The sequence below is a fragment of the Taurulus bubalis genome (assembly GCF_910589615.1).
Source record: "Taurulus bubalis genome assembly, chromosome: 20".
In the NCBI taxonomy this organism is placed as follows: domain Eukaryota; kingdom Metazoa; phylum Chordata; class Actinopteri; order Perciformes; family Cottidae; genus Taurulus; species Taurulus bubalis.
Genome location: NC_136608.1, coordinates 1,489,625 through 1,515,347, shown reverse-complemented (window position 1 = coordinate 1,515,347; position 25,723 = coordinate 1,489,625). Strand labels below are relative to the sequence as shown.

The window sequence follows — 25,723 nt, the reverse complement described above, 5'->3', positions numbered from 1 at the left end:
TGCCAACACTTTTGATAATCGATTTTTATCAATTTTATCGATTCGTTGTTGACTCATGTCACGGCTCGGACATGACTCATGTTCTTTTTTGTCTTTTCTCTGTGTCTCTTGTGTCCCCTGTTCGTCCCCTGTTACGTGTGTGTGCCCCGTGGCTTCCGGCAGCTGACCTCATCTCCACCTCCACACCTGTCTTCAATCATCCCATCAAATCCTCAAACACCCTCAAACTGAGGAAATGATCATCACTTGAGAAGCAAAGCAAAGGATGTTGTGAGATCTGGAATAAGAAAGGATGAATGAATGAATGTCATAACCCACGGGCCATATGGACTCAAACAGGTCAGCTGGAGCCGTTCTCCTTTTATCTCACCTTGAAGAAGAGCATGAGCATCTGTATGAATATTAGACTGAACAGAGTTGTCTTAAAGTGTATTATTAAAGTCACGTGTATTCAGACACTGCCCAGTAGAGATGTAGCTCTTACCTTAAGGTCCGAGGTGATGATGAATAGGAAGTGTTAGATGAATACATCTAGAGGGGAATCCAGTTCTTCCTCTGTGAAGAAGAGCAGAGTCCACTTGAGTGAAGCTGTAATGCTGGAAGGGGTTGCTTCAGGAGGTTTACTCACGCCAATAAAACCCACAAACAGACTTCCTAAGAGGAGACGATCTCCGCTCTGTTATACAGAGAGACTGCAACACAGCAACGCTCCCAAGTCCAGCCCCATGAACTGAGTACAAGTCCATCCCCACCAGTGGCTCCCTGCACTGTGTTCTATGTTTCTGTCATATTTTCTCCATTTGTGCCCGACAGGACAGAGTAGTAAACCATATCTACAGATGTGTGTGTGTGTGTGTGTATATATATATATACATATATATATATTTTTTTTTTTTTTGTGGCACGTTTCCACAGACCTGTGTGACCAGACTGAAAGGTTTTAGACTCACTTTGTCATCCACTTGTTTGAAACACCAATGATCCTTTAAATGAATTGATAATCCTCCAGGTTGACTTACTTTGTACAACAAACACATTACATGTTGGATAGTTTTTCTAGATCAATAAGTCTATTTTTTTGTATTATGTATGATGTTATATTCTTACTTGTATCCCTGTGATGTAAACACAATGTTCAATGTAAGGAGTCGCAGTACATTGACGTGCTTGAACTGTGATGTAGTTTAAGTTCAAGTCAATGCACACAGAGATCAAATAGACCTGAAGGAGAAAGATGATTCGACTGAAACAAACACAAACAGACATATTTTAAGAACATCAACATTTATTTCACATGATATAAAACAGATGGGCTATGAACTTTTTGCATATTGACCCAAATAATATTAATACCTCTTATAGTTATACACTCTTCTTCTTTTTAGTGTGTACATAAATTATGCTATCTTGTTTTATTGTAATTTCTTTTGAAAACATTTTATACATCTATTTTAAATTGAAGTTATGTCCTGGAGCTCCATAGTCCAACTTATTGCTTTGTACATGTGCTATTCTCCACTTCTTCTCCGCCTATGACAAAATATCTGCTCTGTGTCCGTCCTGTGTCTCTGAAGTAATGAAGAGGAAAACAATAAGAGACATAACTGAGAAAGACATTCACACACTGATGCCTCTCAGCATTAATAATCACACATTCTGCAAAATACTTATTTCTTTCCAAAATAATCAGCAGCATGAAGTGGCACCTTGTTGTAAAAGTAAAAATCTGCATTATGTTCATATATTTACTTTTTATATATTTATATGTGTATATCCGATGAAGGACAATATGTTATGTTGCAGCTGCAAAAGGAAAATATATGAGGCCTCCGGTCTCAAAGGAACGTCTCAGAGCATCTGTGGTCAATTGGGTCAAAGTAGAGCTGTGTGTGGATCAAGTGCTCCTCTATAGAGCCGCACCCAACAACTCAGACATCCTCCGGATCAGGACAGAGTCTAAGAATGACTTTAATACTTAGTTAGTATCAAATGTTCTCGATATGAATGTGTTTGGTTGGCAACACAAATCTTTGGAGCGATATCACCTCAAAATAAGTCGTGCATACAGTCAGGATTGTGAAAAGGTTTTGTATCTTTATATCAATAAAAAGATGGCCAATCAACAACAACGCAAGAAAGAAAGACAGAGATAACACATAACTTTTGTTTTAAAGTGTTATCTCATTTGTAAAATGAATCGTACTGAATGCAGCTTCAGGTGAGCCTTGCTGTGAACTGTTCCAGTAAGAAATGTATAGGAATGTCTGTCAGCTTGGACCTGCAGTTTTAAAGGTGTTAGCCGTGTGTTTAATCCTCCATCTCATGCTGTCTGTGGGGAAAGAGACACGGCTATCTGAACCAATCAGCTGCTGTGCCCAGTGCACATCACTGTAGTGTGGGTGTTGGGCTCTGATTGCTGCCAAAACACGGATGACTTACAACCCATGAGTGCATCCTGTGTGGGAGAGGACTGATGCTAACATGCTAACATGCTGCTCTTAATGCAGTCTGTGTAGACATGGTCCATCTTAACTTTGTGTGGCCGACAGACCAGACCATGGCTTTACTGCTTTACTGTTCATATGTGAACGAGGAGCTTCCAAACAGCATTTGTTACAAGAAACCTTTTAACCATTTAAAATTCACCGGCAATGATAAAAGAAAAGAAAACGTTGCCGGTAAAGTGGTTGAGTCAAATCATTCAGCGTGACGGGATGATCTATTCTTTCTTTCCTCTGCCAATTGAGAGCTGAAAACCTTCCACCTGTGGATAAAAGGTCTCTGTCACTTTTGACCCAACCATCCAAACACAGTGGAGAAAAGGCGGGGCAAAGAACACCAAAGGGTTTTAGTGGTTTTTGTGTCCCAGGCTCATTCAAACTTTAGCTCTGGTACTCAATATTAAACATCTATACTATCTCTAGATGTTTCTTGACACAACATCTGGTCTTCTCTTCTCGCTCTTCAGCCTTCTTCCAGAGCAGTGCTCTAGCTCTGATGACACTTTTACTCCCACCAGATGCACCAGCGCTCTCGGCTGAAAGGACTCTGCTCCTGAAGCGCTCCAGCTGAAAGGACTCTGCTCCTGAAGCGCTCCAGCTGAAAGGACTCTGCTCCTGAAGCGGGTGATATTCTCAGCTGGGAAGAAAAGCCTTGGTGGAAACACATTGACAAGTGTGATACGGATTACTTTTCAAATCCTGAAACTTGGATGTGAAGAAGTAGCCCTCCATCTCAAGTAGCGCTCAGTCTCAGAAAGTTGCTAAAAACAATCTTTTTTAAAAGAAGTTGATCTTTTCTGATCAGCTGAAACAGACCAGTAACTCCTCCTGAAACTGCTACACATGTTCATGATCGTGGGATGACTATCTTAATGGAAGTGGTTTTATCCGTTGGTCTATCGCGTTCTGATGGGCTGGTATGGCTGCCAGAAAAGTATCAAGACTCTAACAAACATTGTTTTGTGTTGCTTGGGTATATTTCATTGAAAAAAAAGATAATTTTCAAATGTTTTATGCCTTCCCCATTTCACAATCGTATTTTTATGCAGACATGTTTTGAGACACATTGGCCTCCATGGCTTGGTGTTCTGCTCAGGGACACATCAGGATGAAGACATCTAACAGGTGCTAAAGATAAAGTTGTAGAGTCAGGTAGCAGCTCCTCCTCTCTTGTGGGCATGTAACAGTATATCAAAGGAGTCCTGTGTAAAGGCAGGAAGCCGTGGAGCATGCTCTGTGCAGGCAGGCTACATGTCGGCTCTACAGAGGGGCGTCCAGGCCGGCGCCGCTCACGTGTCGCTGCTCACCAGGGAGAACGTCTGTGCTGCAGGAGGAGAAAGGAAGACGTCTGATTGGTGCAGAAACAAGAAAGGAGTGTCTGCTCCAACAGTGACAGAAGCAGAGATACAACACACAATTGTGGCTGCAAGATATGAAATGAAAATGGCAAACAATAATGGAAAGAGTGGACATCCTGGTGGAGATGCACTGAACGACTCCCCAAAACCAGATTTCTCAAGGATATAAAGTTGACTTTATCAAACATCTTTCCTGCATCCAGTGACGGTGTTGAGGGGTTTCTTTGGGATAGTCTTGCCCTCTGAGGATAATTTGTAAATCGTGATTTTGGGCTAGATAAATAGATTGAATTGATTGTAAAAATAAATGTCTGTCTTTTATAAAAACCTGTTTTTTTCTGGGTGGAATAATGATTATATGACTGATTTGAATCTGTTGGCTGTGCTTTCCTGATTATTTTTGGGCAACAATAGACTAGGAAGTCTATAGCTGGAGGGACGGGTTGGATCTTTATCAAGTTATGTTGGTTTTAGCTGAGGTTTGAGGTTGTAAAATAAATTCATGTTTCATACAGTATAAACACTGAACGTCTGTCCTCTCAGATTCCATGTTCCTCCATGACTTGCAGTTTCATTGTTTAGCCACAGGAGGGTGCGGTCTGTTTGGGAACAAATCAGACAGTACTCTGTTTATCTTGTATTCTGCACAACTAAAGATGAACAGAGCTACTACACACTGTACAGGTGGATGAAGGTAGTCTATGGGAGTCATGTCAAATCTTATATATAGTACATGTTGTCCCACGTGTGAATAAACACTTTAAAGCTTTCTCCTGTGACTTCAGTGCTATAATTGAGACTAGATTATGATTATAGAGGCTAGTCATTCCACAGACCGTAACTCCACATCTTTTTCTGTACTAGGTCCATCAAAAAACTTTAGCAAAAAATTATCTTTCAAAGTCTAATTCTACAACGTTTGATTATTATTATTATTATTTATTATTATTATTTTAAAATATCTTATATTAATGCATTAGGCCCTGAACAGACAAATTTAAACATAAACCCCAGATGTGTAATCTGATAATGTGTAATCATGATGTTAACTCTTCTTCATGTCATGATCCCAGAAGTATTGCAGGAGATATGATCACATCTCTCCGGCCCTGCAATGCATCAGCAGACCCCTGCTATCAGCCAGAGCGTCTTTAAAGGTGACAAATTTGAGATATTTCAATTACTTCTCAATGGCTCTCAACATGGCGACCCCAGTGCCGCGGCTCGTGGCTAGCTACAGGTGCTAACAGCACTAACAGTGTTTACCTGAGGGGGAACTAGGAACTAAAAGCAACAAGGAGACGCTCGTATAACAACACACCCTGTGGGTCGACCCTCAATCAGGAGATAGGAGGTTCACTCCTCTCGTCTATTAAGCCATGACACTCAACCCCAAAGGCTGTGCCGTCAGGGTGAATGCAGTGTGAATGCAGTGTGTGAATGGGTGAATGACATGCAGTGTGTCAATGGGTGAATGATGACATGCAGTGTTAAAGCGCTGGAAGACTAGAAACAATGAAGTACAGTCCATTTCCACAGGAGCAGAGACTTAATGCTCAGGTAGACATTACATAAAACACAACTTTGAAGGTCACATGAGATGGAGGTGGTTTCCACTTACAAGCCACCATGTTGTTGTTGTTGGGCTTCTGGTCGTCTGCGGTCAGCTGGTTGGAAGAATCCAGCCGCTCCTCTCTTGGTCGCATCTCGTCTGGGTCCTCGTCCCTCGGCTCTGGGCTTGGCGTTTCGGGCTCTGGAGTCTGGAAGCTACAATCAGCAGAAGAACAATGGGTCACACTCTGAGGGATGTGCAGACATTTTGAGGGGCTGTTACGCAATCCTTTTTGATTGATAGAAAACATACCATAGATGACAATGTTTGTTGTATAGACATGTCTAATATGAGGACCTTGCATGAACCTGCTCCTACATGAATAAAGGTTGATCGGTCAGGACTGTCTGATTCATGGGAATGAGGGAAGACAGTCCTGACCATCAACCTTTATTAAAAAAAAAACAGTAAAGACTAACTATTATTTCAAAGTGTATTTATATTGCACAGGTTTGAAGTGGTTGGTGGTCTACTGGGAGCAGAGCTGGTTGTGCAGCCTGACGGCAGCAGGAAGGAAGGACCTCTCCTTCACAGCCAGTGGCATGGGTGGAGCTGTTGTCCGGAGGATGATAGTTTTTCATCCTCCTGTCTCCCACCACCTCCACCGGATGACTCAATACCGGACTAGTCTGACGCTAATCAATCAACTTGCTGTGCTAACGTCATACTATGTATCCTGCAAGCGGCTGAGGGCAGAGGACTGTGACGGGACACACACACACACACACACACACACACACACACACACACACACCTGCTTTCAGTGGTGGTGTTTGTCGGCGAGCTGGTCAGATCTTGCTCTCGGCTTTCTTCATCCTCAAAAGGCTGCAGGTTTATAATCTCCACATGCTGAGGCTCTGTGCCCAGGTCCAGAATCACCACCCTCTGGCTTTCCCCCAGCTGAAACACACACACACACACACACACACACACACACACACACACACACACACACATTGTTATGTCATGCTAGAGAAATAGAAATTATATTGACAAACAATGAATTATGTCAGTATATTTGATATCTGACAACAGAGGTCCGTAAGATATTTGTATTGTCATATGCACAGGCAGTTATTCTGTACAATGAAAAGCTTATTTTGCTGGGTCCTCCTAACACAGAATTACAAAAAACCTAAAGGAAGAAAAAAAAGAAAAGAAAAAAACATAAGAAATTTTTTTTTGTGGGACTTCACTAACTGTGACCCAGAGGCCCATGTACTTGTGTAGGGGCATTGCCCCAACCTTTACCCAGAGAAAGTGACCTCAAACCTGAGTAAAGTATGACAAAGTATGCCCTGGAAGTCATCTTCCCCCAAATGACCGAAAGCATATAACCTTGGGATCAAAGCATAGAAACTTGGGATCAAAGCACAGAACCTTGAGATCAATGCATAGAACCCTGATGTCAGAGCAAGATGTATCTCATTCTTTCTTTCTTAGAACCTGAGGATCAGAGCATAGAACCTGAGGATCAGATCTTGTTCTGAACCCTCCCCACCATCTGCGCTACCACTTTTCAGCTCCAGGGCTCCTCCCTTCTCTGCTTCTTCAGCCGCCCTCCCTTGCTGCTCGGCTCCTTCTTCCTTCCCGCCCTCATTCCCCTCCTTTTCGGCCATCGCAGCCTTCCCCCTCTTAGATTTTTTACTCTGTGTCCCCTCCACAAAACCTCTGCACACCGTTGAGAGTTCCGCTTCAAAAGCCTGCGACACTTTCCGTGCCCCTTGCTTCGCTGTGGCTGGAGATGTACCCGGAGTGAGCGCAGGAAAAGCCTCACTCACAGTGTCGGCAGGTTCTAGGGCTACTCCCTCCGCTCCCGCTTCACCCTCTGCAGGAAACGCTGTGTCCACTCCACTCTCTGCCGCTGTAGGTTTTGCAGCCTCGGCATACGTTTTTTTCCGGGCTGGACAGCTACGGAACAGGTGGTCCAAACCGCCGCATTTGTGGCAAGTCTTCTGTACGCTACAGTCCTTACTCGTGTGTCCAGCTTGCCCACAGAAGCGGCAGCGGTCTCCAGAGCAGCCTCCCTCATTGTGGCCGGACTGCCTGCATTTCCTGCAGAAAGCTGGTTGGCGCGGGTAGAACAGGTACCCGCGATCTGCCCCCAGGCTAAACAAGGCCGGGGGGTGCTTCAGGCCATCCGGCCCTTCTGGATCGGGGTGCAGGAACACCTGGAACTGACGCCGCCCGGTCCAGAAACCCAGGGGGTCCCTGACGTACCTAGCTGCTGTTACCACCTTGCTGTACTGGCCCTAAAAAGTGTCCAGAGCTCCGTCTCCAACAAAGGGGTTGTACATGTGAACTGTCACTGTCCTGAAGTTTGGTCTGTCCAGGTGTACAACCTCGTAGCAGGCTAGCGGGCTCACCTTAGCTTCTTTTCTGCAGTTTGCCACCCTTCAATAGATGACGTCGTCCTTCAGTGTGACGTCAAATGCCTTCTTCTGCTGGTTCCACTGGATGCATAAAACTTCCTCAACCTTCAAATGCAGCTGGCCCATGATGACTCTCCCAACAAAAGAATCTCTGGCCATCAGTTTCTCCTCTTCTGTAGTTGCCCAGAACAGGGTGCACCTCAGCCCGACCTTTGGGATCGGCTGCTCGTTTGACGTCGATGCGGCCATCGCTCTGCCGCTGTAGGGACTCACTGTGGTTCTCTGCTTACCCACCTGATCTTAGCCAAAAGGCCGAGAAGTGATGAGCCCCAACAGTTTGCCTCCTGAGCCACCCTCCTAGGACCTTCTCACTGGTCATGGTGTAGTTCTTTCACTTCGGCAGAGCAGTGGCAGATGCTTAGCACACCCACCCCAGCCCTCCATGGTCAGTTAACAAACAAATTAAGTGAGAACAAAAAATATGAGGAAATAAGTCACGTCCGAAAATTTGAGTTTATGAGCTGTCATTTGTCTGTTGGATCTGCTCTTGACTAATATATTTCTCTCTTATTGTGTGGTTGGGTTCTGAAGACAGTGAACCTACTCTGGTTTACTGTGCACAAGGACTTTGACTTGAGTCCCACAGCAGCAGCAGCAGCAGCAGCAGTCACCAAACTGCTCCTCGACATCAGTAACATGTTTCAACCAATGACCTTAACATCACACTTATCATAACAAATATGTTTGCAGGAGCTTTGTTAAAGGGTTCAACACTTTGGGACTTTGGTCTTTTTAAGGGATTTGTTGATAATAAGTAAAGATAAATAATAACACCAGACTTATCCTTTAACCGCTTTTCAATTAATTACATTTTTTAGTTTCAAGGGGAAGCAAAAGTGCAGGTAAATAGAAGCTGTAACAGGAAGTGATGTAACAGGAAGTGATGTAACAGGAAATACCTCCTGGTCTCTGCTGGCCTCAGCCTGCAGCTCCGTCACGTCTCTTTCACACTCCTCTTCCAGCTCCTCCTCTCTCTGCGCCTCCTGGAGATGGAAAGGAATCTTTGTCATAATATGTTTGTAGTCATCTTTATAAAGGTGGAATGATAATGACATCAGGACAGCAGGAAGTCTCTACGTCTTCCTGCTAAAAAAAACTAAAAACATCTTTTCCGACTACACCCTGAATAAAAAATAAAAATAAATAAAATAAAATGCAGGACTTTAGTAGCACTTACTGATAGCACTTTGTAGTTTAGCTTTCTTAAAGAAATGTTACTTTCTTGATTCTTGTTGTTCTGAGTCTGTACTCATGGTTGAATGCACTGAATGGCAAAGTATAGAATTGCAATGCGTGAATTACAGCAACAACATAATAAATCCTCTGAACCTGAGCTGCTAGTTCTGTGTGAGTCCGGCTCTGCTCCAGGTGAGCCTCCTGCAGCTGCTGCAGAGCGGCCTCCAGCTGCAGCGGGTCTGCACAGGCCTCTGCCTGGACCCGGCTCTGCACGCACACGCACACGCACACGCACACACACGCACACGCACACGCACACACACACACACACACAGAATTATTTGAAAGAATTCAAGGCCCAAGGAAAAGGTAAGCACAAGAGCTAGTTTCTAAGCTGAAACAAATATGTATATATATGTGAGTGTGTGTGTGTGTGTGTGTGTGTGTGTGTGTATGTGTGTTGACATCACCTGCTGGATAATTAAAGGGTTGTCTTTGCTAAAGGAGGGCGAGCGGGATGGGGTCTCTCTCTTCTTCTCCCGGAGCGAGGAGGCCTGCTGGTTCCTCTTCATCCTCTCCAACTGCTCCTCCACACTCATCCTCGTTCGACCCACCTCTCTCTCCCCAAACCCGGTCTGATCCACTGCACTCCTGGGTCGGTCCTGCACAGACAAGATCAGTGTTACCTTTGTTCTGCCCTGACTGCATGAGCATGTGAAGGTATGTGTGAGCTGTGTGTCTGTTTTTCTGGCCGTGCAGTGTCAGTGTGTAGTGTGTAGTGTCTAGTGTGCAGTGTCTAGTGTCTAGTGTGCAGTGTCTAGTGTGCAGTGTGCATAAATACTGCATTCACTAATTCATTTTAATTGCATTTGTTTGTATAGTATTAGTCTGGTGTCAGGAGGGGTGTCGGGAGGGGTTCTGATCTTTGAGGGGTTCTGATCTTTGAGGCCCTGGAAGGCGTTTAACATGAAAGAGTGCAGAGATGTTTCATGTGCACTCAGCGGGGAACTAGACTCCTTATCATGTCTCCTCTTCCCTTATCATGCCTGGAATCAGTTCATTTATCTAAAGAACATTTTGTCTGTTGGTGCTGAGAGCAAAACCTACACATCTGGATTCAGGCTTCTTGGTCTTCCTCATGGTGACATAGGAGGCGATGGTGGAGGACTCCAGGGGGCTCATGGGAGATTTGGTCCTGGGAGAAATGATGCCCACTGGGTAGGGAGGCACTGTGGAGAGACGGGGAACGTTGTCACTTCCACATTAGCAAACACACACTGCGGTCAGGCTAATCGCTCATGTTGAGGCAGAACATTCAACATGGTTTATTTAACAAAAGATACACAACATGTTGTTGACAAACACAGGAGGCATTCAGGGACATCATTGCATCATCAGGACGTTGCCATTTTGTCATTTTTCCATGCAGTAACAGAAGAAAGGATCAACCTTATTTTCACTGTCTCTTACAAATACAATAAGAAAACAATACAATATATCATATATCATATATATCATATTCGGGGAGGCCATGGAAAAGGACTTTCGGTTGGCCTCAAGGAGGTTCTGGCAAACCATCGGATGGCTCAGGAAGGGAAAGCAGGGCCTACCCCAGGCTGTTCTCAGCAGGGGGGAGAACAGCCTGCTGACATCTGGGTATATCGTCGGGCGGTGGAAAGAGCACTTTGAGGAACTCCTAAACCCGGCCAACATGTCCCCTGGAGAGGGGGCAGCGCCGGAAGACTTTGGGGCGGTTGCACCCATATCCCTGGCAGAGGTCGCTAAGGTAGTCCAAAAGCTCCTTGGTGGCAAGGCGCCGGGGGTGGGTGAGATCCGCCCTGAGATGCTGAAAGCGCTGGACATTGTTAGGCTGTCTTGGTTAACACGCCTTTTCAGTGTCGCATGGGGGTCAGGAACAGTGCCCATGGACTGGCAGACCGGGGTGGTGGTTCCCATCTTCAAGAAGGGGGACCGGAGAGTGTGCTCGAACTATCGTGGTATCACACTGCTCAGCCTCCCAGGAAAAGCTTATGCCAGGGTGCTGGAAAGGAGGCTCCAGGGTGCTGGAAAGGAGGCTCCGACCGCTTGTCGAACCTCAGATTCAAGACGAACAGTGTGGATTTCGTCCCGGCCGTGGAACAGTGGACCAGCTCTTTACCCTCAACAAGTCTACATGTGCTTTATAGACTTGGAGAAGGCTTTCGACCGGGTCCCTCAGGGGTTTTTGTGGGGGGTGCTGCGGGAGTATGGGGTGCCGGACCTCATGAGTGAGGGCAAGATGGCAGCGAGTGGACATCTTTATACAAACATGTTGTGTGATCATAATGAGTCTGAAACATCGTCTGAAAGCTCGCTAAAAATTAACTGGAGAACATTCATGGAGTCGAAGGCACACTGGAACAACATACAGTGCATCAACCGGGAACATGTCCGTGAGCGCTTAGCAACAGTCCACTTGCAGAACTATTTGTGTTTACGGAATGAAATAAATGATTATTTTGACTTCATATTATTTTGACTATTTAACTCATTACAGAGTAGTAATGTCAAAGTTTAGTGAGGATGCTGTTTTTGAAACACTTCATTTTTTTCTAATGGCAGCACATAATCACACCTGCTGTCCTCTGGGATCAAAAATGACCCTGTCTGGTTTGACTGTTATTTAAAGTATATAAAGTGGATACTTCCCCCAATTCTGTATTACACCTTAATAACCACTTAATTCAAACACATTAACAGCATTTCTTTATTCTATTTTAAATTGAAGGCCAATAATACCTCATTTACATGAACTTTTACCTTGTTTGTGAGTAAAAAAGAAAAGAAAGATAAATTATTCTGACTATAGTTAACGATGAGAGTCTTGTGTGTTGATAGATCATCACAGACTGGTATATGTCAAAGTTTAGTGAGGATGCTGTTTTTGAAACACTTCAATTTTTTTAATGGCAGCAAATAATCCCACCTCTTGTCCAAAAATGACCCCGTCTGGTTTGCCTGTTTATAAAGCATAAAGTATAAATGATCACCCACCTCTGTGTTTCAGCTTTTTAGTCAATTGTCAACCTGACATATAACACATGTCAATATTATTTACCAAAGCATTTGACTTTCCAAAACTAACTTTTCAGAACAAAAAACATCTAAATGTGCCATTAGTTGCATGTAAGGCAGGTAGTAATGGCCTGATCATTGCAGACGTATGCATTGCATTTTTGGCACATTTTCCATGTTTTGAGATCACTCTGGCGAGGGCAGAATTAGCACTTCCTCCTTTTGGGTGATGGGCCAGAGGGGTGACGGGCCAGAGAGGTGATGGACCAGAGGGGTGACGGGCCAGAGAGGTGATGGGCCAGAGAGGTGATGGGTGATGGGCCAGAGAGGTGATGGGCCAGAGAGGTGATGGGCCAGAGGGGTGATGGGCCAGAGGGGTGATGGGCCAGAGGGGTGGCGGGCCAGAGAGGTGATGGGCGATGGGCCAGAGGGGTGATGGGCCAGAGAGGTGATGGGCCAGAGGGGTGATGGGCCAGAGGGGTGGTGGGCCAGAGAGGTGATGGGCGATGGGCCAGAGGGGTGATGGGCCAGAGGGGTGATGGGCCAGAGGGGTGCTGGACCAGAGGGGTGATGGGCCAGAGGGGTGATGGGCCAGAGGGGTGATGGGCCAGAGAGGTGATGGGTGATTGGCCAGAGGGGTGATGGACCAGAGGGGTGATGGGCCAGAGGGGTGATGGGCCAGAGGGGTGATGGGTGATGTGCCAGAGAGGTGATGGGCCAGAGGGGTGATGGGTCAGAGAGGTGATGGGGGATTGGCCAGAGGGGTGATGGGCCAGAGAAGTGAGGGGTGATGGACCAGAGGGGTGATGGACCAGAGAGGTGACGGACTAGAGGGGTGATGGGCCAGAGGCGAGGGGGAGCTGCTGCAGAGTTAGAGCTGAGCATAACTGCTGGATCTCCATAACCAATCATCAGAAGAACACCTCTCTGTTTTTTGGGGTGATGGGACACCAGAGCATGGGTCTCGGTGAAGGCACTTACGCTTGGAGACCTACATGTCAAGGACAACTCGCATGAACTGATTGTTTTCTGACTGCGCACCAGCAGGGTTGTCAGTCTATACTTGCATGCTCCATGCATAGCTGGACCTGGCATTGCATGCTGCCGATATTTTTTATCCCATATTTCCTTGTTTACTTGGGATGTACTGTTTAAATGGACGGCGACCTCTGAAGGGGACCAGCTGCTCATCCACAGTCAGATGAGTGCTGGATCGAACATCCACGGCAGGAGAGACACCCACTTGTCCCGAACGTCTCCAGTGGGAGCAAGTTTGTCTCGTGCACGGCGACCTTCTCTTGTGTCTTTATCATCAAATCACTCTTGAGACTATATGAAACATCTTGAGTGTCATGGTAGCACCCGGCATGCCATAAACTAGCTGTAGCTTCTTTACTGGATTGGTACACGCCAGCGAGTAACAACCAACCCACATATACCTGCAGGTCCATTGGATCCATCTTTCTCCACTTGTTGCCCCTCCTTGTTTGTCATGTTCAGCACCACCTCTTCAATAGACGTGTGTCACAACCGTCACTAGACGGTAGTGCTTTTTGTTGTCTTGTCACTTCCTGTTTTACTTTGAAATCATCCTCCTGTGTCATGTCTGCTGTCTTTACTTCCTCATGTGTGATTACCTCTCCCTGCCCTGATGTGTTTCACCTGTGTCTCGTTAACTCCCCTCCCAGTGTGTGTATATATACTCTGTGCTTCACTTGTCTCGTTGCCAGTTCGTTTTTCTTCACCTGTGAGTCAACTTACCAGCGTTTTTCCTGCCTGATATCCTGTTCTGATTCCGACGTCCCTTCGTTTCCGAGTAAGCCCGATCCCTGCCTGTACCTCTGCCGAGTTTGACTGCCTTCCTGTGAATGACCCTGGACTGTTTACGTTGCCGATTCTACTCTCCCCTGAGTGAGACAGCTGCTCTCACCACAGCGGGTCGGAGCCTTGCCGACCGGCCTCAGTCCCTCCCCAGTTACATCGGGAGAACCTTCGGCGGTCCTTCTCCAGAGACTCTATCCTGTTGCAATATCACCTTTATCAATAAAGGAATTCTTGTGAACTTTACTCTCTGCCTCGGGTCGTGCATTTGGGTTCTTTCACTAGTGCTCCGGCGTGACAACGTGGGCAGAAACAGGTCAAGAGAGGACTTCATGTCATCAATAAGAGACCTTGAACATGCGGTTGGTCCATGGTGGCTTGTCTCTCTCTCGGCTGTCTACATGCGTTGTCCGTCACTGGGAGGGATGGGAGACCAGATCAATGTTTCATCCTTTGACTGGAAATATTCTTCTGTCGCAGCTAGCTAGCTGGGTCCTCTTCCTCCGATTCTTGCATCAGTTGATTCTTCCTCTTCATCATATGTGCAGTCCTCCACTTCTGACACTTCTTCAGATTCTACCTCGTCACCATGTTCCTTTACTTCATACCGTCTTGGTGATGTGGGGCTTCTTCAGAGGAAGAAGTAGCATGTGATCTGTATGTTGGATCAATCACCTCATCATTAGTTTCCTTCTCTTCTGACCCTGAATCCTCCTCATGGCGTTCAGCATTGTCATTTTTAACCATGTTGTGGAAAATAATTTCCACAACATGGTTAAAAGTTAGTTCACAAGCCTCCTGTGCAGTAAAGCGCTGCTGCTCCTCATGGTGCTGCCTGTCTCTCTCTAAAATATGACACCTGTGAGAAAAGACCTGTTTTTGCTGTTGTTGTCATAACCGTTGCTTGACCCACACATCAAACATCCGAGATCAAAGATGTTTTGGAAGCATGACGTGACAAGTTGCACCACTTTGTGCTGCGGGGTCTTTTTGACCCCAGAGGACAACAAACATTATTAAATTCAATAAATCACCCATCATTCAATCAAATTACTTCAAATGCATTATAATCATGAAGAGCATAGTATTAAACAACCCCCATTATTTTCAGATTAAAACACATTTTGATAGCAAAAGGTTTCATCTGGGGTCAGAAGAACAGGAGGCCAGACTACCTTTTGAAGATGAGGCGTCTTTACTCTCAGCAGAGCCGTCCGTCTTGTCCTTGTCCTCGCCGACGGCCTCGTCCACTTCCTCCTTCACCGTGGTCAGCTCAGGCTCGCTTTTATACAGCCGGTAGTCTGGAGCTTGCTGTGAGGGAGAGATTGCTCAGGGTCAGAATATACACACACACACACAGGGTGTGAAGGCCCAATCATCATCGTGCAGCTTTAAGTTCTTATTGCTGTTGATGGGAAAACCTGAAAACTTCCAAATGTCAAATTGTCAGAATCAGAGAAAATGCTTTATGAGCTATAGAGGCGGAACACGTTTCTCAGCCAACAGAACACAAATCCCAAATTTACATATAGTCATAATTTTACATACAAATGTATGATATTTTAAGATAATAGCTGTAACTTAACAAGAACATTTTGAACATTGTATAACAATTGTCATTTTACAGGATAAAATTCCTGAAAAGGTTATTTTATTTTGACAAACTCAGTTTTACATGGAAAAGTTGTATTTCAGCATTTCTTTATGAAATAGCATGACTTTTTCTTAAAATCCCTTACATTGGTTCTTTAAAACCCCTGACCCTGAATAGCATACACGGTTACAGATAATGGATGGATGGTTCTTTATAGCACCAAAGAGTATTTTTGAATGAGCACACTAAGGCAAGACACACTCAAAACACACTCCAAACACACATGTAAATCATCACCCTCATAAGAATGAATTCCACACATAAATCCACGGAGGGGCCAGAATGGATCATGACAGTGACGGCTGGATGGAGCATGGATTGAAGGGGTAAGAAGCAAAACAACACTGAAATGAATGGCAGGCATCCAAATTGGCACTTGTTGAGGAATGAGTCTCCTTAGTGTGTATCAAGTCAGCCTTTACGGTGGATTGGAGACGTGGAAATGATTTCATGGATTCGGGTGCGGATGGATGGCGTCACAGTGAAGCAGGGGTGTGGACGGAGGGAGCAGACATGAGGGCGTGGAGGTTCTCAGTAGTTCTTACGCTGTGCACTCCGTTCCTGGCGCCGGCCTTGCGATCCTCGGGGCGGTGCATGTGGGGGGGCAGGCGGCCGCCGGGGTGGGGGTGGTGGGTGGGCACATGGGGGGGGAGCTCTGATGAGTCGTGGTACTGGGGGAGAGGCGGGCGGGGGGGCACGCCGTCGCCCTCCTGGGGACGACTGAGCGGCAGCAGCGGCACCGCCTGTTGACGGGAACACAGCCGGTCTCATTCTACGGGAATCATATGCTGACTGGACCGGACCTGAATGATGCCAACTAGAACAGTCAAGTTATGAGCTGTACAACCACAACAATGATCTGAGAGATGCTCGTAGAGCTGAAGGGAGAGTAATGTTTGCGTGTCTGTACCAAACACAAACACAAAGATCAGCAAGACAAGGATAGTCTTTGTGTTCAGCCTACAGGGTTGCTGTTTTTGGCAAAAAGGTCCCTTGGATAGATTAGTAGGTCAACGTTTGAAGATCCATATCGAGTGAATCAAAGTGAAACCAGTGAAGCTCTCTGGTTAGAGGCTGCATGGCGACGTCTCAGTGCCTGTTCTCTGTGCGATGGTGCAAGTTAAACCTCATCTTTAACGGGCCTTGTAAACCTTTTACTAGCTACTGGCCATGTGCTCCATGCTAACTCTGGAGCAAACAGACGTTAGCATGCAGCAGGTGTCTCTCAGATAGTCCTCATGATGTTGGTTGCTTAATGACTGTGAAGACATGAATGTGCTGTGTGCTCGGCGCTGCTTACCTCGTTCTTCTGCAGACTGGATAGCGGTTTGGAACCAGGTAAGGCTGCTGAGTATGGGAATATGGAGAGAAGAACTTTAATATTTTCTATGATGAAACACATCGGAAGCATTAGTAGTCACGTGCTTATGTAAGTAAATCATCAGATAAATATGAGAATGCTACTTAAAGGAACTATTTATTGCCAGAAATGGAATGTAATATTCACATGAAACTAGTGTTGGACTAATTGTTGCGTTTTCGTTAGCTTAGAACGAGCTCTAGCATTTATATCTACAAATGGAGCTACAGGTTGAACCGCCAGGTTTCTACAGGAGCCCAGAATGGACAAACCAAACAGCGACTCTAGAGAGACGTTCATGTTGTTACCTGAAGGCCACTGTGGTTCTCTACATGCGAGGGAAGGGAGGGTATTCAGCCTCACACCTCCTCACTGCTCTTTAAGTTATGCTGACTCACTGCAGTCGGTGCTCCGCTGGAGTTTATTTTTGGCCAGAGCCTCCATCACGTCCTGGATCCTCCACAGCTCCTTCTGGATCTGGATGTGCCGCTGGCTAGGAGGTTCTGTCTGAGGACACACACACACACACACACACAGATATATATGCTGTTAAAAGCCTGATCACCCCCAAAGGTGTGTGTGTGAGTGTGTGTGTGTGTGTGTGTGTGTGAGTGTGTGAGAGTGTGTGTGTGTTACCTGTGGGCTGCCCAGGGCCTCCAGCTGCTCCAGCAGGTCGGACTTGGCCAGAGTGACGTCCGCCCCCATTCTGTCGTACTCCCTCCAGGAGCGCTCCAACTCCTGGAAACAGCCAACAGGAGTGTCATTGTATTCGTTAACAGTCCTCATTACGCATCACACAGGCCAGACAACCAGGTCATCACCAACATGACAAACTGCCTTCATCATCTCAAAGGTAACATATGCAGACTGATAGGACTCCCTCTAATCCCCACTAGCAGTGTGTGGTGATGTCTGTACACAGAACCCCTGCCCTCTGCCTGGATGTGACTTTTCCTTCTCATGTGGCTGTTCGGGACATTTCTGGGCAGCAGAGAGCGCTTGCGGCCCACGCGAAGCTGTGACCCCAGCCAATAAGAGAGCAGGATAGCAGCCGTTCAGGTGGCTTTGTCCCGCCCCTCTGGCCCTGTCTCGCTCTGTCAGAGACTGAGTGGTCCGCTGGGAACAGGTTGTTGTGTCTGGATGGAGCTGCACCTTGTTGTGTTGTGTTCACATGTAACATATACTCTATATATAACCAGACTGAGAGATGCACTTACCTGAGGTCTTTGAACTTCTGGTGGTTCAAAAGGTTTATGTTCTGCACATTGTGTCTTCTTTGGAATGAAATGTGAGATATAAATAAACCAGTTTGCTCTGGAGGTGCAAACATATCACCATATCACCATAATCACACTGACATCGTGGACGGGTCTAAGTATCAGAGAAACCAAAGTCTGATCTTCTACTGACATTGCACAAAAGACGTGCTGGACTTCATCCTGAACATGGTCAGTCACAAACATGATCTACTTCTTCCAAAAGGGCATCTTCTGTGTGCACACATGCCTGAACACCGTCTCCTGGAAGCTCAGAATACTTTAAACTAGCTCCTCAGAGGATGGACTTCCTCCTCTGAGGAGCTACATAGACACGAGCCCAGCTGCTTCTGTATTAAAAACACATGCTATGACGTGAGCTGCCGGTGTGGAAGCGTCCTTGTAGTTTGTCTTGGACTGTCCTGCAGTGTGTGTGTGTGTATGTCTGTGCTCACAGTGTGTGTCTGTGCTCACAGTGTGTGTGTGTGTGTGTGTTCACAGTGTGTGTGTGTGTGTTCACAGTGTGTGTGTGTCTGTGCTCACAGTGTGTGTGTGTGCTCACTGTGTGTGTGTGTCTGTGCTCACAGTGTGTGTGTGTGTGTGTGTGTGTGTGTGCGTTTGTGCGCGTGTGTGTGCTCACCGCGGTGACTCTGGACAGCTCTCTGCAGGTGCTGAGGAGGCCGCTCTGCAGCACGTCTCTCTGCTGGACCAGACTCTGAGTGGCTGCAGCGTTGGAGCTCTGTTCACTCAGCTCCTGACTGGCAGACAGCAGCGCCGTCTCAAGGGTGTGCTGCAACACACACAAACACACACACACTTATTGTACACACAAGTCTACACAAAGACACAGCAATGAACACACAGGCGAATGCTGTACCTTCTCTCTGTGCAGCTGCTGCAGCTTCTCCTCCTGCATCCTCACTACCTGGTCCTGCTCACACAGTCTGCTCAGCTTGGCCTGACACACACACACACACACACACACACACACACACACACACACACACACACACACATGAACAACCCCTCCCTTGAGTCTGATCCTCTCTTACTGAAAGCTGGTCTTACGTCGATGTCCGGCTCCTCTGGGCGCTGGAGGAAGGATCCGTCTTTGAAGTCCTCTGGACTCTGAGTGGAGGAGACACAACACAACAACTGTTAGAGTTCTCCTCCTAAACACCACAATGAGCTGACGTCTCTGCTTACTTTGAATTTAATTGTCCTTCAGCATATGGGATGCAGTCTGTCTGTGTGTGTTATGGACATGAATAATATTTCTGATAAAATACCAAGATTTGATGTGAATGAAATGGTAATCTGTTCTCAGATACTACATATTTCAGAGAGAAACTCTTTTTGCTTCGGGCTGTTCGTTCCAGAGGAGGAGAGAGGATGAGGGGATGAAGGGATAAAGGGATGAGTGCGTATTCACTAATCCTGTTTAATATTCCTTGGAGCTGATTACCAGTTGTTACCAGGGATATTGTGGCTGAATATTATAACGTAGAGAGCCTGAGAGAACAGATGCACGCAATAATTATCAAATTAAGCCCCAAACTATTTTATATATTAATCAAATGCATAAGTGTAATGTTCCACTGGTGACTGGGAGGAGATAAACACCACATGAGTTCAGTCTCCTCTGCTGTGACAGTTTCAGTCTGATTTACTTGCTAAAATCTCAGTAAACACTGTACTGTTACAGTATAATAACGGCACGATAAGATGATAAAACATGTGGATAAGTATATCTATATTTATATCTATATAAAGCTTCCAGACACGTCCTGTCCCAGACAGGAAGCTTTGCAAACACTACTCAGGATATTTAAAACTCAGTGCATGTTGAGGAAAATAAAAACATGTGACATTGCGTTATTAAATTATTTCAAGAAAACAGACAGTGTGGTTTATAGACACACAACCTGCAAGTAGCCTGGGAGACAAAGCTGAGGGCAACATGACATTTGAGATTGTTGTGGCCTCAATATAAAGATATAAGTGAAGGTATTCCCATTGATTTAAACTGCTCCTATTGAGAGATACATCAAGGGCTCGGCTTTACGTTCTAATTCTTCATGATTCTCTCTGCTTAGTGTGTAAATGATTAATCGTCACTTCTAGTAATAGAAGTCCTGGGACCTTGGGATTGCTTACTTTTACAGGTTAAGGGATGAAGAATTGAATAACTCTGTTTCATGTTGTTTCTTAGAAGGTCTTTCAGTGCTTTTCATGAAAACAACACACTGGAGAAAACCTCCCTATGGGTTAGGGTGGAGGAGAAAACCCCCCTATGCTCCCCCATGGGTTAGGGTGGAGGAGAAAACCTCCCTATGGGTTAGGGTGGAGGAGACAATCCGACTGATCTCAATTGTGTAGTCTCCACTGTGTCCTCCAACGGCCTCCATTCAACAGCAGTGTGACATCACACTACACACAGGGATGGAGGACGCAAGTTGGCAGCGGTTTTGAGTTCAGTGATAAAAACTCACAATTGACTCAAGTGAATCTTACAGAGCACATTATTATGTTCTGTTCCAGGAAACACAGCTGAGACACAATGGTAGGAAGTGGAGCCTTCACAGAGGAAAGATGGCCCTTTAAAAAGCTGTCTGGAGACTATTTCACCGTACTATCACAGGACAGATAGCTTTGATGAAGGTGTGCTTACTTTTCATATTTTACTTGAGTGACAGTGTTTCAAACTGCATTAAATGTTTTCATATCATCCACACCTCATATCAGCAGAGTTGTGAATATATATTGTGGAAAATACACTTTCTTTCCATGAGGGGACGAGAAGAGCATCTAATGGCTGTGTGTTAATGTGAATGTATTTTAGCAACAGAAGATTTGAGGAAGGACAGAATTGTGAGTGCAACAGAGGATTTAAGCATGCAAGAAGAATTGTGCAACTTCTTTTGAACAGCAGAAGGGATTCTCACTCTCCTAATGATCCAAGCTGCTTGTGCCCTATTTGGCAGGTGCAATCCCCTGAGCACAAACTCAAACTGAGACTGGCAAATGATGTGAGGGTCAAACACATGGTTACTGGCTAGATGATATTAGCTTCCTGTTAGTCTGACACACTGGATGTACACGGTGGGTCAGTCTGTGTTTCTCATTCTCCTCCCATTCCGACATCGTCGCTGCAAACTGTGCTGGATTGGTTTGAAGAAAGACAAACAATAAACTTGGCCCATGATTAAACTAGGAGGCGGTTTAGCTGAACTCGACAAGGCATTGGCATAATATTTTATTTTCAACTTTGGCTATCTGTCAAGCTTATCATGTCCAGACTCTGGAAGTAAAGTAAATGTGAACTATTTGAACTATTCATTTGAATAATGAAAACATTGTGATCATTGTTCTCCACAGCACATCTGAAAAGTGAACATCTGAGACAAACACATCCAGACCATGCAGGCATTCCAAAGGAATGACACCATTGAACGTATGGAGACAGACGAGAGAGGAATCGGTGTCTATGGAACATTAAGCCATGCTTCAGGTCACATCAAACAGAAAGCAATGAAATGAGATGTACTGAACCAAAAACAACTTCATAAACACTTGAAAACATGAGGTGACGATGTCTACTGGCTACCAACTGCCTCATGAACAGACTGCCAGCATCCAAAGAGGTGAAAAAAGAGGTTGGATGTGGAGGGAAGACGTTATGGGGCAAAGGTCTGGTTTGAGTCTGCTCCACTAGTCAGGTTCAAATGAAAGAGTTCCTATAGAAACAACAGGGACATCCTTTTGGGGGAAGAACCCAAACCTCCTGAAGTTTGGGATAGTTTGAATCTACAAATCGACGATGGCCAAACATCTGGTTTAAACCTCCTATCTGAAAAATGTACTTTTTGAGAATAGAAATACACTTTTTCTTGCAGAATGGTATTTGTTAAGGATACCCAATACATAATAACAAATAAAAGGAATACACAAAGTGCAGATAGGAAGTTCCCCGACTTTCCCTGGATCATTTAGCAGATAGGAGGTTTTGCTTTGGCCGTCGATATGCTTTATGTAGACGTCTTCAATTTAAGTACAAGCAAAAACGTTTAATGTAGTTTAATCTCAAACATAAGATTGGGATTCTGCCATGACGCTTTGACCCAACAACAGGGAGACATGTGAACAGACAAACGGACCCGGACTCAAACCAGAACATGCCAGGACCTTACTTGCTGATAGAGTTGCGGCCTCGGTGCCGAGTTCTCGATCATAGTGTGAATCATGAAGATTAGAGGCTCATTCTCCTTCGTCTAGCGGAGCGGCGAGGAGAAAGAGGATACAGTGGTGTGATAACACAGTAGTATTATATCATGGCTGACATCCAGGAGGCGAGGCACCAACCCTCTTTTCCAAAGCTCTGACTGGACGTTGGGATAATATTTACTAAAGAAAAGGGTTTGGAACATGATCAACTATGCCATTTGGAGTAAACTAAGAGTCAATGGATTGTTCCACTACCTTTGATCTACATGAAGTGACTGAGAATAACAAAATGGACTCAACCTTTGGAGGAAGAGAAAAGATAAAATAAGATAATCCTTTATTAGTCCCACAGTGGGGAAATTACAGGATTACAGCAGCATTTCTCACAAGTAAATAAAAAGATCAAAAGGGAGGGACATCTCTTTAAACAGCCTCTTTTAAACAGCAGAAGGGATTCACTTTGGGACAATCAAATCTTTTTTTAAGTTGCATCCAAGCTGCGAGCCACATGTCACACGTTGAGCCATGAGCCTTTGAGCCGTGGGTATTCAATAACAGGGCTCTCAAGTTTGGGTGTGGGGGTGGAGGGGGGGGTCGGGGGGGGGGGGGGGGGGGGGGGGGGGGGGGGGGGGGGGGGAGTGGCGGAGGCGCGGCTGGGATTACATTTCACCCAGATACAACATATACGTTTTTCTGATTGGCTATTCGTGTAGCCCATTTATTTTTATTGATTGGCAGGGGATTCGGGGGAGACGTGCTTGATTCCTCCATGGTGAGGGCAGCGTGACCAGGTCATGTTTGCGCACTGCGGCACATTAAATAGCCTTGAGTTTTTTATCAGCGTGAGAAATACGATGTGTGGCGGGAGGGCGTGACTTAAGACCGAAATGCGTAACAGTCACGCTCAATGCGTGACACTTGAGAGCCCTGCAATAATACGATAACTGTGGGGAGACCAGCTCTAGCTTACAGCCCACAATAAACAGCTCATATATGCCAGCCATGATCAGAGTCTGCCTGTGGGAACTGGAGAACAAATACCATAAAAGTCGGGTTACAAGCCGCTACTATGTTCGATGGGTGTCCCCACTAGTTCCCCGCTGTAGCCAGCTAGCGCTGCTGCTAGTTCCCCACTAGCTCTCAGCTAACTTCTGCTAGCTCTCGCTAGCTCTTCGCTAGCTCTTGCTAGTTCCCTGCTGCAGCAGAGCTAGCTAGCTACAGTGGGGAGCTAGCAGCAGCGCTACTCTCACCACTACTATTCTGCATGTAAAACTCATTTTGACAGTACATTAATTCCACAGGTTCATTCAGGACATAGAAGCTGTGAGTAATATTTAATACATCGGCAAGCACTGTGCACATATAAAGCTTGTACATCACATAACATAAGTGTGTTAACTGTCTATCCATCGAGAAGCTAACCAGTGTTCATGCACATGGTGCTGGTGAATATTACACCAAAGGGTTCATATTGATTTCAGACAGCCATTTGTTTCAGGTTAAGATATTTATTTGTTTGCAATTTAAGAAAGCATAACATGGTATGCATTGAAAATAGTAGTATTAGCTAAATCAATACAGAATCAAATGACGGGCCTGTAGAGATAAGAGCTGAGACTGAGCTTTAACACAACGTGATGCTAACAGCTCAGTAGATTGTTTGTTCATGTTAAACCGGAAAAGAGATCGAGAGGAAAAGATGAACAAGAAATAGAGACAGAAAAAGAGACAGAAATAGAGGTTATCATAACTCGTATGTATCTAGAAACAATGTTAAACAACACATGTTAGTTTCCACTGCGGGTTAAAGAGAAGGTCCAGCGCTTCACAACATGTTCTGTGAGGCTCTGGATCTGCACATGTTTTATATGTTGGACGTGGAGATGGAGACAGACAGGCGTAAGAAGTCCTCACCTGGCTGTCCAGGTAAATAAGGTTCCTTTGGAGGTGATGAGAAAGAACATCAGTCTACAGTCGCCACAGAGGAAGGAAGAGAGGAAGCAGGAAAGGTGACAGGAAAGGATGGAACAAGGAGTCAGTGGCACATTTCAGCAGGAAGGAAGAGAATGAGATGAAGGAAGTCTGCGTATTGAATTATCTAGCATTTTATATTTATCTTTCAGTGACTATAGTGCATTTGTCATAACAACAATCTCTCCCCAGCTGTAACCGTACTGTAGTTGCCGTGCACTGCTATTGCAGACAGAAAGCCATTTAAAAGGCTTGGCATTGAACAGTGAAACCGTGATTGAATATTAAAGAATCAATATCAGGGTTCAGTCTGGTGAGAGCAGGGTGAGGCCAGCTGCTACACAAGATTACAAAGTGTGCTTCTTTTAGCTGAAGAACAGCAGAATAAGAAAGGCCATGTCTTCATCTACAGCTGGATTCTGTGCTCCTAATATGGTATTGTGTTCATAACAGTACATGGAGGACTAGTCACAGCAATAACAACCATAACTAATGTGAACATGTGCAGCAACAAGAGTCACTGTTCATTTAGTCCAGCAAGTTAAGAAAATAGATTATTATAATTATGAAATTTACAGAATTTCAAGCATTCAGTTCAAGACACACGGCAACATGCTGCACAGGACTGATAACTGACACACTGCACACCTGAACATGCATGATAACTGACACTGCACACCTGAACATGCATGATAACTGACACACTGCACACCTGAACATGCATTATAGACGAGCTCACTGCACACTTGAACATGCCTGATAACTGACACACTGCACACCTGAACATGCATTATAGACGAGCTCACTGCAGTACCGTTTCTTTGACCTGATCAGGTTGATGCCACAAAGAAAACAATGTAGACAGAGCCCACTATGATGAGCCCACACATGAGGGAAAGGAGATGGCATGTTGTTGGCCCACAGCGACCTCAAGCCGACATGTGGACAGGAGCAGTGCCCACATGCTCACACACACGCACGCACACACACACACACACACACACACACACACACACACACACACACACACACACACACACACACACGTGCACAGAAAGCCCAGAGATGCCAACACAATGTCACACCCAGCATCCTGCGCAGACATTGATGCAACAACGATGCTCCAAAATAAAATTGCATTTGGTGTGTTCTATAACGAAATGTTAGATGTCAAGCTGTTCCTCTGGATTTAAACCTGCTTACAACATTTGTTTTGGGTTCTACAAAGTCTCTTGATAATCCATCCAACGGTTGTTGAGATTCAGTCTGGACCATTTGGTGGATCATTCAGCTTTAACTACCAA

General features: G+C 45.4%; 1 protein-coding gene across 1 annotated transcript in view; it reads right to left on the bottom strand.

Annotated features, from left to right (window-relative positions):
• Window positions 1-1,275: 1,275 nt before the first annotated feature.
• Window positions 1,276-25,723, bottom strand: part of LOC306752408 (pleckstrin homology domain-containing family A member 5-like) — a gene marked incomplete at its 5' end in the record, with an annotated part of 163,583 nt that continues 139,135 nt past the window's right edge. Inside the window, 17 exons of the mRNA XM_079236159.1 lie at window positions 1,276-3,825; window positions 5,481-5,626; window positions 6,226-6,371; window positions 8,803-8,886; window positions 9,233-9,346; window positions 9,550-9,741; window positions 10,187-10,308; window positions 15,130-15,265; window positions 16,154-16,351; window positions 16,909-16,955; window positions 17,367-17,475; window positions 17,605-17,706; window positions 18,865-19,014; window positions 19,102-19,182; window positions 19,293-19,352; window positions 22,415-22,495; window positions 24,363-24,416. Of these exons, the coding sequence (XP_079092285.1) occupies window positions 3,791-3,825; window positions 5,481-5,626; window positions 6,226-6,371; window positions 8,803-8,886; window positions 9,233-9,346; window positions 9,550-9,741; window positions 10,187-10,308; window positions 15,130-15,265; window positions 16,154-16,351; window positions 16,909-16,955; window positions 17,367-17,475; window positions 17,605-17,706; window positions 18,865-19,014; window positions 19,102-19,182; window positions 19,293-19,352; window positions 22,415-22,495; window positions 24,363-24,416 (1,857 nt within the window). The 3' untranslated portion in view covers window positions 1,276-3,790. The remainder of the gene's footprint in view (window positions 3,826-5,480; window positions 5,627-6,225; window positions 6,372-8,802; window positions 8,887-9,232; window positions 9,347-9,549; window positions 9,742-10,186; window positions 10,309-15,129; window positions 15,266-16,153; window positions 16,352-16,908; window positions 16,956-17,366; window positions 17,476-17,604; window positions 17,707-18,864; window positions 19,015-19,101; window positions 19,183-19,292; window positions 19,353-22,414; window positions 22,496-24,362; window positions 24,417-25,723) is intronic.